At 67.7% G+C, this 17489-nt stretch overlaps 9 protein-coding genes across 9 annotated transcripts; 3 read left to right on the plus strand and 6 right to left on the minus strand.

The window, feature by feature from the left end:
• Nucleotides 1-72: 72 nt before the first annotated feature.
• Nucleotides 73-3582, minus strand: MICPUN_65252 (predicted protein; the record flags this gene model as incomplete). The annotated part of the gene is made up of 3 exons (XM_002501823.1): nt 73-354; nt 469-702; nt 991-3582. Coding segments are annotated over 3 exons (3108 nt in total), but the record flags the coding sequence as incomplete, so codon positions are not given.
• A 386-nt stretch (nt 3583-3968) lies between these two features.
• On the plus strand, nt 3969-5105 carry MICPUN_113676 (predicted protein; the record flags this gene model as incomplete). Its single annotated transcript, XM_002501426.1, has 1 exon — nt 3969-5105. One exon carries the CDS (start codon nt 3969-3971, stop codon nt 5103-5105), a length of 1137 nt encoding a protein of 378 aa, XP_002501472.1.
• A 34-nt stretch (nt 5106-5139) lies between these two features.
• MICPUN_105474 (predicted protein) lies at nt 5140-6097 on the minus strand (the record flags this gene model as incomplete). Its single annotated transcript, XM_002501824.1, has 2 exons — nt 5140-5693; nt 5870-6097. 2 exons carry the CDS (start codon nt 6095-6097, stop codon nt 5415-5417), a joined length of 507 nt encoding a protein of 168 aa, XP_002501870.1. The 3' UTR covers nt 5140-5414.
• A 311-nt stretch (nt 6098-6408) lies between these two features.
• On the plus strand, nt 6409-7664 carry MICPUN_108137 (hydrolase, alpha/beta fold family-like protein). The gene has a single exon (XM_002501427.1). The coding sequence runs from the start codon at nt 6425-6427 to the stop codon at nt 7565-7567; it is 1143 nt and encodes a 380-aa protein (XP_002501473.1). The 5' UTR covers nt 6409-6424; the 3' UTR covers nt 7568-7664.
• A 57-nt stretch (nt 7665-7721) lies between these two features.
• MICPUN_113675 (lon protease) lies at nt 7722-10745 on the minus strand (the record flags this gene model as incomplete). The annotated part of the gene is made up of 2 exons (XM_002501825.1): nt 7722-8309; nt 8481-10745. The coding sequence occupies 2 exons, from the start codon at nt 10743-10745 to the stop codon at nt 7860-7862; spliced, it is 2715 nt and encodes a 904-aa protein (XP_002501871.1). The 3' UTR covers nt 7722-7859.
• A 536-nt stretch (nt 10746-11281) lies between these two features.
• MICPUN_58062 (predicted protein) lies at nt 11282-11968 on the plus strand (the record flags this gene model as incomplete). The annotated part of the gene is made up of 1 exon (XM_002501428.1): nt 11282-11968. One exon carries the CDS (start codon nt 11282-11284, stop codon nt 11966-11968), a length of 687 nt encoding a protein of 228 aa, XP_002501474.1.
• Nucleotides 11969-12025: 57 nt separating this feature from the next.
• Nucleotides 12026-14104, minus strand: MICPUN_58063 (galactonolactone dehydrogenase; the record flags this gene model as incomplete). Its single annotated transcript, XM_002501826.1, has 1 exon — nt 12026-14104. One exon carries the CDS (start codon nt 14102-14104, stop codon nt 12026-12028), a length of 2079 nt encoding a protein of 692 aa, XP_002501872.1.
• Nucleotides 14105-14294: 190 nt separating this feature from the next.
• MICPUN_58064 (predicted protein) lies at nt 14295-15083 on the minus strand (the record flags this gene model as incomplete). The annotated part of the gene is made up of 1 exon (XM_002501827.1): nt 14295-15083. One exon carries the CDS (start codon nt 15081-15083, stop codon nt 14295-14297), a length of 789 nt encoding a protein of 262 aa, XP_002501873.1.
• A 199-nt stretch (nt 15084-15282) lies between these two features.
• PSAF (photosystem I subunit III, chloroplast precursor) lies at nt 15283-16819 on the minus strand. Its single transcript, XM_002501828.1, has 3 exons — nt 16769-16819; nt 16331-16390; nt 15283-16084 (listed from the first exon to the last, which is right to left on the minus strand). The coding sequence occupies exons 1-3, from the start codon at nt 16802-16804 to the stop codon at nt 15467-15469; spliced, it is 714 nt and encodes a 237-aa protein (XP_002501874.1). The 5' UTR covers nt 16805-16819; the 3' UTR covers nt 15283-15466.
• Between the last annotated feature and the right edge of the window lie 670 nt (nt 16820-17489).

A 17489-nucleotide genomic window follows, 5' to 3' on the forward strand; every position in this document is an offset into this window, starting at 1 on the left:
CTCCTTGTCGTCGTGCGCCCACGCGCCGTCGCCGTACGCGCCGTATTCGCCGTACTTTTCCTCGAACTTGTCCAGCTGCCGAAGCAGCGCCCGCATTTCCTTGAGCCGATCCTTAAAGTCCCTCTTCCACGTCTCGAACCGCGCGCCCAGCTCCCTGAGCTCGAACTCCGGGTCCATGTCCGCGTCGGAGGAACCCTCGCGCACCTCCACGATGAACTCGGCGTCGTCCTCGAAGACCTGCGCGCGGGTCTCAAACTCCCGCTGCATCGAAGCCACCGCCGTCGCCGCCTCCGCCATCTTCTTTGCGCGGGGGTTAGCGCACGGGGGTTTCCTTCCTTTAGCGGCGGCGGCGCCCTCGGGCGCCCGACGGTGTTCGGGGGAGTCGCCCTGGGGCGGGGTACCCGGGCTGGGAGCCTCGCTCGGGCCGGCGGCTTCGGCGTCGTCGGCGTATTCTTCCTCTTCGTCCACCACATCAATTTTCTTGGCAAAGGCGGCGTCATCGTGGCCGGGGGCTGCAGCCTCATCGGCCCGTCGGCGCTCGAGCGAGGCTCGGACGGCGGCGAGCGCGGTTTGCAACGCGGCCATCTCCTCACTCCACTCGCTCTCCGACGCGATGAGGCGCTGGCGCGATTCCTCGGCGAGGGCGGTTTGCGTCTCGAGCCTCCGTCGCAACCGCTCGTTTTCCTCCTTCAGTTCGGTGGTCTCGTCGACGAACGCGGCGGCGGCTTCGGCGTATTCCTTCTCCTTTGCGGCGGCGAGTTTAGACGCGGATGCCTCTGCGGCGGCGACGGCGTCCCGGACCGCCGCATCGAGCCGCTCGGGTGATACGAGCCCCTTGACCCTCGCCTCGGCCTCGACTCTCGCCGTTTCCTTGGCCGCCGCCAGCCGTCGCTCCTCCCGCGCCGCCTTCTCCGCCTCCCGCTCCCGCTCCCGCTCGGCTCGCTCCGCCTCCGCGACGGCCCTCTCCGCGCACGCGTTGGCCTCCGCGACGGCCCTCTCGGCGATGCGCCTGGCCTCCGCCGCAGCCTTTGACGCCGCCGCCTCGGCTCGCGAGGCTTCCGCCGCCTCCCGCGCCTTTGCCGCGTTGGAAGCGGCACAGCGCGCGCGTTTGCGCCTCGCACACCACCGCCTCGCCGCCATCTGGCACGCCACGATCGAAGCCGCCTCTCGCGACGCGACGCGCCGCGCCATGAAACCCCGAAACACCCTCTGCACGTCAATCGCCGCGCGAAAACCCCGCACTCGGGAACGAAACGCGCGGCGCGCCTTCGCTCCCCGAACGCGCGCCTGGACCACGACGACGGCGTCGCGAAGGCGCAGGAACGTCGCCCTCGCGGCGCGCCCGCGCGCGTGCTTCTGAGCGACCAGCGTCGCGGCGAGGGTGCGCTGACGTACGTCCTCCATCGCGCCTATGCGACCGGCGCGGAAAAACACCTTTGTTTTACCAAACGCGTATTCGCCGGAGGGGACGCCAAAGTGCGAGAGCACGGCGCGACACGTGGCATCCGCGTCGCCCCGCCCCCCTTTCGTTCCGCCTGTTGGGGGCAGGAGAAACCCGAACCGCTCGGCGAATTCGTGCCGCGCGAAGCGAGTCGGGAACCCGGCTTTGGCGATTCGGACAACCTCCAACACGCCGCAGCACCTCAGCTGCTGCAAAACCAGGGAGTGATCAAACTCGCCCGGGCGTAGCGCGGCGTTGGGCTTGACGCAGCGGATGAAGTGCGGCGAGCACTCCTCGAGCCTCGCCACCAGCGACGCGAGCTGCGTCTTGAAGCGCTTGGCGACGGTGTCCTTCCCTTTGCCCTGCCTCTTGAACCTCGAATCGAGTGATGAGTTTTGTCGACCGGCGGCGTCGTCGTCGGCTTTACGCATCACGGCGGCGAGCGCCTGGGTCATGGACCTGTCGCTGTCGCCGACGACGGCCGCGAGATCCGGGTGCAACTCGTCCCTGTTCTTGTCGAGCCACCCGTCCACGTCGTACGCGACGTCGCCGGCGTAATGCGACACCGTGAACCGCGTCGCGTTCCGCTTGTCGGCGGAGAAGCGCGGATTTTTAACCTCGCTCGCGAGCTTCCCCGCGAAGGTTTTATCCGTCGCCTTGGGAAAGGCGCACTGCTCGTCCAGCAACGAGAGCACGCCCACCGGTTTCTGCTCTATGAGATCCAGGCAGAGCTGGTTATCCTCGAACGTCACGCCGCCGACGTCGATCCCCTCGCGCTCGTACTCCTCTTTTTCCAACTTGAACAGGTGTCGGTTGAACTGCGCCTGCAGCCGCTCGTTGGCGTAGTTTATGCACAGCTGTTCGAACGAGTTGTGCTCGAAGAACTCGAACCCGTAGATGTCCAGTATGCTTATCGACGCCCTCTTCGTACGTAGTACCCCGTTCTTTAACCCGTTCGACCCGTCCGCGGTGAAGCTCGCGTTGATTCTCGCGACGAGCCAATCGAAGAGCGCCGAGTACATCGCCTTTGCCAGCGCGTCCCTCCCTTCCTCCGCCCGCTCTGCCCGAAGCTTCGCCGTCACACGCTCGCCCCCCGGGAGCTTCATCACCCGCGTGCAGAGGGCGTCGCACAGCGCATCGGCCCGGACGCCCAGGAGCCTCGCCGCGGTGGACGCCGCTTTCGTTCCCTCCCCCGGCGCCACGCCGCACGCGTCGTCCTCCCCGTCCAACTCGCGATTTACGAATTCGACGTTGCCCAGCCACAGCACCGCGGCGACGACCCGGAAAATCTCCCTCTGCGCCACCGCGTCGATGCCCACGGTGTGCAACGCGTCGCGCAGCACGTCGCACTCGCGTTTATCGTCCACGCCGTCGACGTCCACGACGCCGGACTTGGCGAGGTACTCAAACTCGAGCGGATCGCGAGGGACGGAGAGCTCGGCTCGTTCCTCGTCGTTCGCGCCCGCGCAGAGGCGGTAGAAGACGTGGTAGGAGCGTTCGCCGTTTGCGGGCGCCACGACGCGGCTTTTCTCGAGCAGGTAGGTGCGTATCCGCGCGCCTATCATCGCGCCGTCGACGCCGAAGTCGATGTCGATGAGCTTGCCGAACCGCGAGCTGTTGTCGTTTCTCTCCGTCTTTGCGTTGCCGAAGGATTCTAAGATTGGGTTCGTGCGGAGGATGCGCTCCTCGACGCCGACGCCGGCGCGCGATCCGTCGCCGGACGACGCCGCTCGCCCGGTCCCGGCGACGCCGGCGAGGTACCTCATCGCGATCTTCGTCGTCTCGGTCTTGCCCGCGCCGGACTCGCCGCCGACGACGAGCGCCTGATCCTTCCCCTTGGACGTCATCTCCGCGTACGCCCGCGCGGCGACCGCGAAGACGTGCGGCGGCGGCGTCGGCGGCGGCGTCGTTCGATCGTCCGAGCCCCCCGGCCGTTCTTCGCCGTACATCGCGCGCTGTTCTTCGCCGTACATCGCGTCCATGGGTTTGAAAGGGTTGACCGCGATGAGCACGTTCCCGGCGCTCGTGTAGATGGCGTCCTTCTCGTACCTTTCCTCGAGGGCGCGGAGGATGGCCGGTTCGTTGAGGTGCGACATCCTCGCGAGGTCGTCCGCGCCCCGCATCGTCTCCGGGTTGGCGGGAAACACCGCGCTGGTCGAGAACGTGTGCTCGCCCGCGTACTCGCTTCCGCCCGCCAGCCGCACCACCACCTCTCCCACCCCGAGCCTCATGCGAACCACCGTCGCCTCGGCGTACAGGTCCTGGTCGACGCCGTCGTCGTCAGCGAAGTGGCCCGCGAGCGAGACGAACACGCGGGACCCGCGCCCGAGGCCCTCCAGCGGGTTATCGGTATCGTTCCCCGTCATCGCGCGCGCGCTCCCGTCCGCGATACCGCGGCCGCCGGGTGTGGCTGGGCGCGGTCGAGGGACCGAGGTATCGCGAGTAACGGTCGTCTATTACTTCTGCTCTGGGATGGATCCGGCAGTTCGGCTAGGATCGGCGTTCGGCGGCTCGCAGCGCGCTGGAAATGAATGACTTTTACCGGACGGAGCGCTCGTCGTCGCTCACTCGCTCACTCGGCGGCGCGCACGTGAGCATGCTGGGGCTCGAGGACTACGGCTCCGGTAGCGATGACGACTCCGGCGCCGAGGACGGCGGCGGGCGCGTGACGCTCGTCCGGCACTCGCCGTCCCCTCCCCCCGAACCCGCGCCCGAGCCGGCGCCGCTGGATCTCACCTCCAGGCTGCCCGCGCCGAGGGTCACCACCGGATCGCTGTTCGCGTCGGTGCCCAAGCCGGGGAAGACGAAGGGCGCCGCCGCCGAGGACAACGGTGGGCGGCGACGCGTGGTGACGCTCAAACCCGCGCCGGCCGCGGCGGCGGCGCTGGGTCCCGACTCGGACGACGACGACGACGATCGCGCGGCGAAGCGGCGCAGGACCGCCCCGACCGGGGGCGCGGGGCTCAGGGCGACGCTGCCAAAGCCCAAGAACGCGTTGGGCGCGGGGGGACCCGCGGGCGGGCTCGAGCTCGGCGCCCCGGGTCTAGGCGCCGGCGGAGGCGGCGCACAGCTGGACCTCGGCGCAGCCGGCGACACAGCTGGACATCGCGGCCACGCCGGGCCCGAACCTTCGAACCTCGCGCCTCACCCGTCGACGCTCTACGCCGTCGACGAATCCGGAGCGTACGCGTACGACGCCGACGCCCAGGCGCGGTACCACGCGGAGTACGCGCGGTACTACGGGCACCACCCGCACCAAGGGGGGCCATCCGGCGGCGAGTTATCGGGCGGCGGCGTCGGTCTCGAGGAAGCCGGTCGGGACACGGCGGCCGGCGCGGGGGGGCCCGGTTCGTTCGACGTGGACGCGGTGATGCGGCGCGCGGGGGTGGACGGATCGACTGTGCGGGGGATCAGCGCGGCGGAGCTGAGGGCGTCGGGCGGGGATAGGATCCGGGAGAGCGCCACCACGGGGCTGGCGTTTGACGACGAGTATCGCGACAAGCTGACGCGAGAGGCTGGTCACGCGCCGTCGCTGGTGCACAAGAGCAAGAACCAGATCGGATCGTTGCTGTACAACGCGAAGCAGGCGGAGCTCAAGATCATGGAGGGTAGGCTGCAGGGGGTGAGCCACAAGGCGCAGGCTCGGCAAAAGTACGGATGGTGACTCGCGCGCGGGGGCGTTTGTTTACTCATAGTTTGAACACTTTTTGAAACGCCTCTTACATGTTTTTCCAAACAAGGAATGGTGATGAGACGCGCCGAGTCTTGCTCTCTGACGCGCCGGAGACTTGTGATTGTACACGCAACAATGAAAGAAGAACCCCGCAGCCGCGAGGAACCAACAACGTCGGCGGGCTTCCAATTAGCGCCGCCGAGACACCACCCACCAGTCAAGCTTGAAACTCGACTCGCCGCCTGCGAGAAGAATCCACTCATCGGAGCTCTCGCCGTCGAGCCGAGCACAGCCGCGCCATCAGAGCTCGTTGGCGATGATCGTCTTGACCATCTCCGCCGGGAGCATGCCCTCCGTCCTCAGCGCGGGCTTGCTGGTGTCGGTTCCGACGAACACGAGCGTGGGCAGGCCCTGGATGCTGAGCTGGGTGGAGAGCTCGTCCTCCTCATCGGTGTCAACCTTTACGATGCGGACGCCGTCGCCGAGCTCCGCCTTGACCTTCTCGAGCTCCGACGCGATGAGCACGCACGGGCCGCACCACGTGGCGTAGAAGTCGATGACGAGCGGCGTGGAGCGATCCTGGGGATTGAGACGGGGTGGGGGACGGGGCGGGGGACGACGGGTCGGGTCAGGGTCGGCGCGAGCGCGAGTTGGACGGGGGCGGAAAAGCGAGCGACGAGGGTGGGAGGTTCTAGGGTATTTTTCGACGGGATGTGTGTCACGACGCGACGACGCGGGGTCCGCCAGGGTCTCACCTTCATCACCTCCTCGAGCTCGGACTTTGTCACCTTCTGGATGGTCCCCGCCGCGCGGATCGCGAGGGCGGCGCCGCGGCCGCGACCCCGCGGCGCGACGCGCGACGCCCTCGCGAGCGGCGCCGCGACGGCGACTCTGCTGCGCGAGGCGAGCGACGATTGGCGCCGGACCCGGGCGCGGGTCCCGCTCGCGGCGAGGTTAGCGAAGGTGTCGGCGCAGGCGCGCATGCTGCTCTTTGGCGTGGACGTTACTCTCACGCGGCGACCCTCGGATGTGAAATCGCGTCCGGTGACCTCCGAGCGTGCTGGCTGTGGTGGCGTGAGCGCCCCTCCGTCAAAATCGCCCCTCGCCTGCGAAGGGGCGATATTTTGCGCGCTTTTTTGAGTCAGAGTGGATAATCTTGGATTCCTTCCTATGGCGAGCAGTCATGTTTCGCGAGCGGTTTCGTCGTTTCGTGCCAGCGTGAAAGCTGCCAGCGTGGCGTCAGCCCGCCTTGGCAGGTCGTTGGTTCTCCACGTCGCGTCCTCACACCGATCGGCACCAAACGCACCAGCATGGCGACCGCGTCCCCCCTTGCCTCCACCCTCCCCTCGGGGGCTCATCGCCACTCGAAACTCCGAGGAGCGAGCGCCTCGAAGACGCGCGCTCCCCGCTCCGCGCCGCGCGCGCGCGCCGCGGTCGAGGGCGCGCGCCCGTCGCTATCGATGCCTCCGCTCGAGCGCGACGACAACGGCGTGGAGAGGCTCGCGCTCCAGACGGACGGATGGTCGTTCTGGGAGTGGCGCGGCCACAGGTGCAACTACATCTCCGCGGGCGAGACGAACGACGGCCCCATCGTCGTCCTCGTCCACGGCTTCGGCGCGCACTCGTACCACTGGCGCTACACCGTCCCCGCGCTCGCGAGGCGGGGATTTCGCGTCTACGCGCTGTGCATGCTCGGCTACGGGTGGTCTCCCAAGGTTGAGGAGCCGTACAGCATGGAGTTTTGGGGGCAGCAGGTGATCGACTTCACCCGCGACGTCGCGGGCGCGTCCCCAAGCGACAAGGCGGTCGTCGCGGGCAACTCCATCGGCGCCCTCGCGGCGTTGTACGCGGCATCCACCGCCCCGGAGCAGTGCCGCGGGCTGTGCCTGGTCAACTCCGCCGGTAACTTTGAGGAGGGCGCCAAGCCCGGACCGGAGAAGCCCACGCTGGCGCAGAAGGCGGTGGGTCAGACCAAGGGCCCCGACGGCATCAGGGACCCGACGGACCCGAACCCGCGCCCTTACACCGCGCTGGAGCGGGCGCAAGAAGCGATCGGGCGAGTCGTCGCGACGGGAATCTTCTACTTCACCAAGGTTCGGATAAAGACCATCCTGGAGCAGGTGTACGAGTACCGCGTGGACGAGGAGCTCGTGCGGTCCATCGCGCTCGCGGCGGAAGATCCTGGCGCGATCGGTACCTTCTACCAGCTCTCCCTCGCGGGAGGGCGCACGCGGGTCACCGCGGGTGAGCTCCTGGAGAAGTTTGACGGCCCGCTGATGCTGCTGTGGGGGGAGAAGGACCCTTGGATGACGCCGTCGAAGGCGGCGCGGATATTGGAGATCAAGCCGGAAGCGTACTACGCGCCGGTCGTCGCGGGGCACTGCCCGCACGACGACGCGCCGGTGGAGTGCAGCGCGAAGCTGGCGGACTGGGCCGAGGCTCTCCCGGCGTGATTCCGCTCGAGGCGGATATTCTCGCCACCCGCTCGCTTCGCTGTAAACTACCACCACCCGTGTCATCTGAGATTTTATTCACAACAAGTATTTATTCACAACAACCGCGCGCCGGTCAAGCGGCGCGCGTGAAGAATGCGCAGAGGGCGGCCGCCGCGAACGTGCGGGCCGGGCGGCTCGTCGAGCCGTCTCCTCTCTGACTGTACAACAAAAAAGAATGCGTCGCGCCGTGGTAAACTCCGACAGTTTACTCCTCACAGCTCGGTTTACTCCTCACAGCTTGGTTTACTCCTCACAGCTTGGACGGCATCGCCAGCCTGTACCCACCCTCGAACGCGTTCTCCAGCACGTCCGCCATCGTCGCGCACGGCACGATCTTCAACTCGGCCCTCACGCTCTCCGGCACCTCGTGCTCGACGTCGCTCAGATTCCTCGCGGGGACCAGCACTCGCGCGATTCCGTTTTGATGCGCCGCGATGAGCTTCTCTTTTATGCCCCCGACGGGGAGCACCAGCCCGCGCAGAGAAACCTCGCCGGTCATCGCGGTGTCCACGCGCACGGGCCTCCCGCTGAACAACGACACGAGGGCGCAGCACATGGTGACTCCCGCGCTGGGCCCGTCCTTGGGTATCGCGCCCTGGGGGAGGTGGATGTGGACGTTGCGACCGCGAAGTAAGCCGTGACCGCCCGGGGACCCGTCGCCGCCGTGATGGCCGCGGACGGGCCAGTGCCCGCCCTGCGCCTCGACCGACGCGGTGGCGGCGTACATGCCGGGAGGTGGCCCCGCACCGCCCCGTCTCCGCCCGCCGGAGCCGCCCGATCCCCCGATGCCCCCGCCGCCGCCGCCGCCGCCGCTCTCGGGAAAAGGCATCGAATCGCCCGTCAGACCCAACGCCGCCGCGTGGGATTGCACCCAGGACATCGCGATGTGCGCGCTCTCCTTGATGACGTCCCCGAGCTGACCCGTCAGCTGCAGCGAACCCGCGCCGGGCATGACCGCGGCTTCGATGTACATGATATCCCCGCCCACCGCGGTCCAGGAGAGACCGGCGACGACGCCCGGGACGAGCCCGCTGGAGCGAAGGTCGTCGCTGGCGCCGTCGTACCGCGGGGGACCGAGCACCTTCTCGATGAGCTCCCTGGTGACCACGGGCACGCCGTCGGGGCCGATGCGGGAGAGCGCCGCGGCGGCGGGGTGCAGCGCGGCGGGGGATACGGGCGCTTGGGGGGGCGAGGCGAGGACGACGCCTCCGACGCCTCCGACGCCTCCGCCTCCGCCTCCCTCGACGGCTTTATGGTCTGACGCCTGCGCCGCGTGCACCGCCGCCGCGCGACAGAGCGACGCGAGGCACCGTTGCAGGCCCCGCACGCCCGCCTCTCTCGTGTAGCTCCTCACGACAACCTCCACGGCCTCGCGGGGAATCGTGAGCCTCGGCTTGGGGCGGAGCAGCCCGTGCTCGTCGAGGACCCTCGGCACCACGTGAGTCATGGCGATGTGGTGCTTCTCCTCGGAGGTGTACCCCGGGACGTCGATCATCTCCATGCGGTCGCGGAGCGGGCCGGGTATCGTCCTCGGGTCGTTCGCGGTGGCGAGGAACGTGACCCGGGACAGGTCGAACGGGACGCCGAGGTAGTGGTCGGTGAACGCGTGGTTCTGCTCGGGGTCCAAAACCTCGAGCATCGCCGCCGCCGGGTCCCCGCGCGAGTCCGCGCCCATCTTATCGAGCTCGTCCAGGAGTAACACCGGGTCTTTCACGCCGCACCGGCGCAGTCCCGCGATGAGGCGCCCGGGCATCGACGCGATGTACGTTCGTCGGTGGCCGCGGATGTCCGCCTCGTCTCTCACGCCGCCGAGCGATATTCGCTGAAACGGTCTGGACAAGACTCTCGCGATGGACCTCGCGAGCGTGGTCTTGCCCACGCCGGGCGGGCCGGTGAAGCACAGGATGGGCGGCCTCGCCTCCGGCCGGAGCCTTCGCACGGCGAGGTACTCGACGATGCGATCCTTCACCTTGTCGAGTCCGTAGTGCTCCTCGTCTAAAACGGCTCTGGCCTCGACCATGGCCACCTCGTGCGCATCCGCCGCCGCCTCCTTGCTCCACGGCAAACTCGCCACGCACTCGATCCACGAACGCGTCGACCCGTACGCCGGCGCCTGTTCCGTCATCTTCCGCAGCTTGCGAAGCTCCTGCGTGGCCTGCTTGAGGACTTCGTCGGGCGGCGCCGCGTCGTGAAGGCGTCGTTGGAGCTGGTCCAGGTCGTCCTCCTCGCCCCCGGCGCCGTCCGTCTCGCCGAGCTCCTCGCGTATGGCCTGCATCTGCTGCCTCAGCAGGTACTCGCGCTGCGTCTTGGACAGCCGCCCCTCCACGCGCTTCGCGATGTCCGTGGTGACGTCCAGCTGGCCCAGGTGCGCCTCCACCAGGGACAGCGCCCTGCGCATGCGCTCCTTCGGGCACGTCGTGGACAGGAGCTCCAGCCTGGCGTCGAAGGAGTCCTCGAACGCGGCGACGAAGAGGTCCGCGAGTCTGTGCGCCGGGGCGGACTCGAGCATCGACTTGAGCCGCCGCGCGTGGCCCTTGCGACGCTCGAGCCGGTCCACCAGCTCCCTCGCGCGATCTTTAAACGAAGCGGCGACGGCGGCGAGCTCCGGATCGTCCTGCTCCGGGTCCCCTTGGCTTCCTCCCGCGGCGTCGAGCTGTCGAACCTCGCCGACGATGAAGGGGTGCACGGCGGTGAGCTTGTCGAGGCCAAACCTGCAGCGTCCCTCGAGGAGGAGTGTGTAGGACCGGACGGGGGAGTCCTTGCGCGAGATTTGGACGATGCGAGCGGCGGTGCCCACGTCGTGGAGCCGCGCGCGCTCGTCCTCGTGATCGCCGCCCGCGTGATGCGGCGCGTCCTCGTTGTCGTCGGTGTCGTCGAGCATCCCGTTGGCGGCGGCGAACGCGTTGGAGTTGGCCCGCGGGTCCCTCCGCGTCGGCACCACGCCCACGTAGAGCGAGTGGTGGTGGCCACTCCCGGCGGACGTGGACGACAGGATGGCGTCGACGAGCGCCACGGACCTCGGGGAGGTGAGCAGGAGCTTCATGGCGGAGGACGGAAGCAGGATGCGGTTCTTGAGGGGCAGGATGGAGAGCGTGGAGGGCAGCGTCTGGTCCGCGACGTGCTCGGCGCCGCTCATGGTGTTTCTATACGTCCGGTGAAGATTTCACCCGCGCGGCAGTCGTCGTGGTTCGGGATGTGCACGAGAGTCTTTGGGACCTCTCGGGACGGCGGCTGAGATGCCGCGCGCTTGGCTGGCGCGGCGCGTAGCCTCGACGCCGGTCTTCGGGGCTTCCTCCGCCGGACGGAACTCTTCGCCCGGTCGCGCCGGGGAAGTGTGTCGACGCCCTCGCCCGCGTCGTTGAGAAAACAAAACCGTCTCAGGTCCCGCCAAAGCCTCGTCATCAACAATTTCCGTGGTTGGGAGAGCTCGGCGAATCTCGGAGGCGCTTTTTAGCCGTGCCCTTTCAAGGTCTGCCAGTCAAGCGGGTCGCACGTGCTTTCGGGTTCACCGCAGTCGCGGGTCGGATTTCACCGACCTCGTTGGCCTGGCTTTTTGTTGCTTCCATTATTTCCTGGGCGGGGCAGCCCCCAGCGGCGGCCAAACCTTCCACCGATCGAAGAAGCTTCCACGGCGTTCCGCTGGCTCGGCCGAGCGCTCCCGACTATTCGACGATGCCCCCGTTCCGCGCGCGCATGTCGACGCTGTCCGTCGCCCTCATCTGCGCGTGCCTTCTCGTGGCGCCGAGATGCGTCGAGGCCAAGCCCAAACCGCGCGTCCCGGAGAAGCTGGACGGCGTCGTGGACGATGAGGAGGATGAGGAGTACAAGAGGTGGGGCATGACCAAGCGACAGCTGGCGATGGAAAAGGAGATGGAGGAGGGCGGTCCACCCGGAGGCGGCGGATTTGATCTGTCCAGCCTGACGAATGGCGGCGGAGGGCTCGACGCGATGGCGGCTGCGTCTTCGGGCACGCAGATGACCTTCGTCAAGCTCGCCCCGCCCGCCGACGGATCGACGCGGACGAAGAAGGACGTGGACGAGTTGTCGGGGAAGTGGGCGACGCTGCTGCGGAGCGGGGGGATGAGCGAGAGCCTCTACGCGATCGACGTCGACACCGTGCTCATCACGCTGCCCGACGGCAAGTACATGTCCGAGGTGCGGGAGTTCTTGTGGCAGCAGGAGGAGGTTGAGAACTTCGAGTGGAACTCGCAGGTGTGGAAGAAGGGGGAGTCCGTGCCGACGCCGCGGAAACAGTCGGAGGATGCCATGGCGCCGAAGCGAGGGAAAAAACGCGGGAAGAAAGGGAGGGGGAAGAAGAAGCGGCGAGCCAACGAGGACGGAGGAAAGGTGGAGCTGTGACGATCGAGTTGTCACGCGTAACTTTTAGTCGTCTTTGTATTTAGTCGTCGTTAACCGTCACGCGCTGGGTCCCGCCGCCCGCCTCGCCCATCGAAGCGCAGCCTCCACGTACTCTCCCGTCACGGCGCGCCTGATCGAAGCGCCCACCCATCGAAGCGGAGCCTCCACGTACTCTCCCGGCGCCATCCAGTCGCTCCTGGACTGCCCCGGCGGCAGCACCCGCTTCGGATCGCCCAGGAGGCCCTCGATGAGGTCGTTCCCCATCACCCCCTTCGGGTCCAACTCGGCGCGAATCTTGCGAAACCGATCCGCCCCCGGGTACCGCGACTCGATCCTTCGCCGCGCCTCTTTTCGCTCCTCGTCGCCCTCCGGGAGCTCGATCTTCGCCCAGTGCGTCCTGATCCCGTACTTATCCCCAAGCGCCGCCTCCTCCTTCTTCGCATAGGACTTGAACGCCTCGGTGATGGCCGCGCGCGAGCTCGGGTCGGGGCTCGGGAGGTACATGATGATGCCGATCCAGCTGTGCAGACCGGGCTTGGACGGATCGTGCCCGTCGTTCGTCGCCGGCGAGAGCGGGGACTTGGATCCCGCGCTCCACCGCTGCTCGATGGGCGCGGGAGCCGGGATCCCCTCGCGCTCGATCATCGCCAGAAGCTCCTTCATGTACGCGAGGTCCGCGCCGGTGTTGCTGTCGACGTCGTCGCCCGTGCGAAACGCCACCTCGTACACGTGCTGCTCCCCGCCGCAGTCGAACCCGAGGATCTGGTCGCTCCAGTCGCATCGGGTGCCCGCGTTCCGTCGCCAAAACTCAGCCTCCGCGGCGTTGCATCGCTTGACGTGCTCCAGGTCCAGCGGGTTCACCTTCAGCAGCTCGTCGCGAAGCTGCCCGAATCCCATGCCGCTGGCGTCCACCCCGGGCGCCACCTCTCTCAGCAGCTTCACCATGGGCTCCACCTTCTTCGCCTCCGATTTGAACGCGCTCGTCGGTTTCGGAACCTTCGCGTTCGCCGGCAACGGGTTGGACCCGACCACCACCACCGTGTCCGTGTGCGGAATCCACATGTACCGAATGTGCTGGTGTTCCTTGAGCCACGTATCGTGGTTCTTCTCAACCTCCTTGTGCGTCGCCGTCCACGTGCGCTCCAGAAGCCGATGCGCCGGGACGCATCGCAGCGTCACCTCCGTCGCCACGCCCAGGGACCCGACGGCGCACCGAGCCATCCGGAACGTCTCCGGGTCTTCGTCATCCTCCGACAATCGAACGACGCCCTTTCCAGGGGTGACCAACGCGAGGGACGCGACGGTCTCGTCGAGCGGGGGGATACGCGCGCCGGTTCCGTGCGCGCCAACCTGGGTGAAGCCGCCAATCTGCTGCTCGCGTATGGACGCGTAGTTGGCCAACGTTAACCCGTGCGGTCGGAGCTTCTCGACAAGCTCGAGGACCCTCGCGCCCGCCTGCGTGGTGACGGTCATCGCGTCCCGGTCCACGCGCACGAGCTCGTCGAGCAACGCGAGCGAGATCATGCCCTCGGCGTTGAACGCGGCGCCGTTGGGGGAGAGCGCGCTGCCCACGGGGCGGAGCCGTCGGCGGTGCGTGTGCGCCCACTCGACGGCTTTGGCGAGGGCGTCGACGGATTCCGGCTGTACGTGACGTGCGCAGTCCACGTGCTGGGTGCCGGACCAGTTCGAGACGGTCTGCTCCTCGGCCGCCGGCGCGGAGGCCTGCGAGCTGGCCCAGAGCGCCACCTCCGCGGCGGCGAGCGCGGCGACGAGGTACCTGAGCGCGCGGAGGTGGAGGCCGGATCCTCCCCCGCCCTTTCCGTGGGCGCCCGCGTCGGCGGCGCCGTCGCCGCCGGAGATCACCGCGAGGTGCCGCGCGGCGAATCGCATGGTTTCCTCCTTGCTCGGATGCGCCGTCGCGAACGGGCCCTTGTACGAGGCGGCGGCGACGCCCGCGCGCCCGCCGGACGCGGATCGACGCGCGACGACGACGACGCCGGACGGGAAGAGCGCCCCCGGGCGCGCGAGCTCGCCGAGCGCGCGGGGCGCGAGGCGAGGGGCGGAGGACGGATCGAGGGGCGCCGCCGAGGCGAACGCCCGCCGGACCGCGGCGAGCATGCGTTGGCGGCCGCTCATAGCCTGCGCGGGGAGGACGTGAGGCGAGTTCGGGCGCGAGGCGAGACTCCGAAACACGCCAGAGGCCGGGCAATTTTCACTAGACTATGATCGTCTGAGGTGATGAGACGGCGACGCTCGCGCGAGTGTCACCGCGCGGTGAGATCGAGGCTAGCACTAGGGTTTCGGATAATAAGAAAGCAACGTTCTATCAGTCGTCGCGCTGCCCCTTGAGCCTGTCCTTCTGGATGAACTGCCTGTACCCGAACCACTCCAAGTCGCCCGGCCACACGCCCTCGCCCTCGGGCAAGTTCGGGTCGAATGCGCAGTCCTGATAGTACTGGTTCACGCCGCCGTAGAGGTGATAGAGGTTCTCGTACCCGTCCTGGTAGAGTTCAAAGGCGCCCGGGAGGGATCCCGCGCCCTTGGTATCGTCGGTGAGGCCGCGGTTCTTGGGCGGCTCGCGCACCAGCGACCCGCCCCAGATGCACGCGAGGATGATCTTCGTCCTCTTGTCCGGGATCGCCTCGCGGACGAGGCGGACGAAGTCCTCGTTCTTGCGCTTGAACCCCGGGAGTCGCATCTTGGCGAGGACACCGCCGGTGACGTAGGGCACGTGGACGGAGCCCGGCACGGACCACTTCTCGTAGTCCGGGTCGAACCGCACGTCGAGGAGCACCGCGCCCTTGCGCATCATGGCGACAGCCTCGGCGGAGTCCACCGTCTGCATGCGCTTCTCGTAGTTGAGCCACTCCCACACCTCCGGCCACTTGGGCATGCCCTTGCCGACTCCCGGCACGATGCCGTCGGGGCCCGGCGTGCCATTCGGGAACGGCACCGCGGGCACCTTGGCAGCTGCGGACTTCCTCCCGCCACCGAAGAAGGCGCGAGGCACGAAGGCGCGCGCGCGAGCGACGCGCGACGCGCTGGCGGACGCGGGTCGCGACGCGCGCAGGCGCGCCGCGCCGGGTGAGAGGGACGCGGAGGCACCGGCGTGCATGACCGATCCGGGCGGAGCGCGACACCCGAGCGTCGGCGCGCTCGACGGATGTGCGTTGTCGCACGACGCGTCACCCGGCCTTCAAGATCACGCGGGGCATTCTGTTTCTGATGATCCGACGCTTTGCGGTGATGCTACCAAGTGTCAACGCCTCGCGTCGTCGGCGGGACGGGTGCGACGATCCGCCGCGCGTCGTCGTCTTCGTTTAATTTTTTCCTTTGCATTGAACTAATACTCACTAGAGAAACCCATCGAGGCACACGCCACGCGCGTGTACCCCGAGCCAAGCGCCCTCGCCGGGCCGCCGCCGCCGCGTTTTTTTGAAAAACCGAACTCTGATTCGCACTCGATCTCGAGTCGTGCGTCGGAGAGCCCGTTTAGGTTTAGCGGGGGGAGACGGTGATCTCGGACTCCGGGGCGGTGAGGGTGCCGTTCTTAAGCTCGAAGAACGCCTTCACGGGCCACGCACCAGCCGCCATCATCAGGCCGAGCGCGGTGGGCACGTCGATGATGATCTCACCCTCGGTGGGCTTCGCCTTCTCCTTGTTGAGCATGACGTAAGAGCGGCCGGCGTAGCCGATCCAGCCGGCGACGTAGAGGAAGCCGAGGCCGGGGATGGCGAACTCGCCGAGGTGCTCGAGGTTACCGTCCACGATCAGGTGGGGCAGGCCGTCGGCGCCGCAGAGGAGGCCAGCCTCGCCGTAGTTCTTGAAGCGCTGGGACGTCTTGTCCATGGTCGCCTTGAGAGCGAGCGCGGGGGCAGACTCGGGGTCGTACTTCTTGAGGCGCTTCTCGAGAGCCTTGATCTCCTGCTTCTCGCGCTTGGCGAACGCCTTGTTCTTCTTGCAGGGGGTGAGGCCGGCGTAGGGCTGCACGTCGCGCGCGAAAGCCTCCTCGGGGGCAACCATGGGCGCGGCGACGGCGATGGCGGCAGCCGCGGCGATGGCGGCAACCTTGGTCGCAGCCTTCTCCGCGGAGCAGGACACCACGGCGACGGGAGCCTGGTGGTTATTAGGGGAGACGAGGAGGAGGTGCGCGGATCAGCGTCGTGTCGAGACGAAGGAGTTTGGCGCGAGGCGGACGCGAGCGCGAGCGGCGCGGCACCCGCGGGTGCAGATTCCGCACCCTATCCCCAGAGGGGGCGGGGATCACCATCGGGGCGCGGGCGCGTGTGTCTCGCGCGCGCGTCGCCCGATCGCGTCCCGCGCGGGCTCGAACGGGTTCCCATGGGCGTGTCGTGTGCGTACCTTGGCGGCGACCTTAGCCTGGGCCTTGATGCCCGTGGACATCTTGGAGGAGAGCTTGGCCTGAGGAGAGGATGGGGCGCGAGAGAGGGGGGCGAAGTCAGCGATAAGCCGGATCACGCGCGGTCCGAAAACGTCGCGCCTCGCGCGTAGCGATCGAATGTTTGGGTCCGCGAGCGGTGCACGCGTCTCACTGAGGGTGTGAAGAGTCATCCGAAGGCTCGAGATGCGCCTCTCGTCGCCTCGCGATGCCACGAGACGGCAAGATGGGCGCGCGTCGGGCGCATCGAAAACCCTTCCGCCCACGTTTTGAGACACCGCTCCGTCGGTTCCGTTTAACACTCGTTTCCAGATGGGCGCGCGGAAAACGCGCGGTGCGCGCGGCACGACCGCGCGAACAGGCGCGCCGATCGACGGATAGCTCCCGTGCGGAGTACTCACCGGAGCCACGGCGTTGAGGGAAGCGATAGCGGCCATCTTGCTGGTGTAGGGTGCGGTAATGGCGACCGGAGTTCGCCCGGCGAAGGCTTTGAAACCGAGACCGGAAGGGCCAATACTGCAGCAGCAAAATCGACGGGAACGACTGGCAGCCAATCAAAACGCGGGAGTCCTTGTGAATTTTTGGCTGTGGTTGACTCCCTTTTTATGATTTTTTCGGAGATTTCCATTGGTCCGCATCGAGACGAAAACGTCGTCAGCCAATGAAAAGCTTCTTTGACTCACGTTCTCCATTCGTCACGGCGTAACGAGAAAATCTGCGTGGGGAAGTCTAATCCAAATGTCGATTCAATCGATGTTACTCTCGAGAGGGCCCCGAGCACTCGAAAGCGGTTCGAGGCGCACGAAATATTCCGATTCACCCACCGCCGGGTGACTGTTTGGCTGTGCCGCGAGTAGCGCAATTACGCGTTGGCGGCGAACGGAACCGCGCCCGGACGGAAAACCTGTCCGCGCCACTCCCCTCGGCGATGGGGCGTCGACGGAGCGCCGAGGCGGGGGATGCGGAAGGCGACCCGCCTCGAGAGCGGGGGGAGGCTGGGCGCGCGGAACAGAAGAGGAAGAGGAAGAGGGACGAGCCGTCGCCGCGGGAGCTCGTCGCCGCCGCCAACGCCGCGCGCGACGTCGCGGCGCTCGTGGGCACCGCCGCGAAGCTGGGGCCGAC

The sequence above is a fragment of the Micromonas commoda genome, chromosome 4 (genome assembly GCF_000090985.2).
Source record: "Micromonas commoda chromosome 4, complete sequence".
Classification (NCBI taxonomy): domain Eukaryota; kingdom Viridiplantae; phylum Chlorophyta; class Mamiellophyceae; order Mamiellales; family Mamiellaceae; genus Micromonas; species Micromonas commoda.

What these genes read in the sequence shown, in the direction of transcription:
- MICPUN_108137 (XM_002501427.1), top strand. Translation starts at nt 6,425, where the DNA reads ATGGCGACCGCGTCCCCCCTTGCCTCCACCCTCCCCTCGGGGGCTCAT.
- PSAF (XM_002501828.1), bottom strand. Translation starts at nt 16,804, where the DNA reads ATGGCCGCTATCGCTTCCCTCAACGCCGTGGCTCCG. An exon ending in CCCTCAACGCCGTGGCTCCG is followed by an intron (nt 16,391 to 16,768) that starts GTGAGTACTCCG and finishes TCCTCTCCTCAG; the next exon opens with GCCAAGCTCTCCTCCAAGAT. An exon ending in AGGCTAAGGTCGCCGCCAAG is followed by an intron (nt 16,085 to 16,330) that starts GTACGCACACGA and finishes AATAACCACCAG; the next exon opens with GCTCCCGTCGCCGTGGTGTC.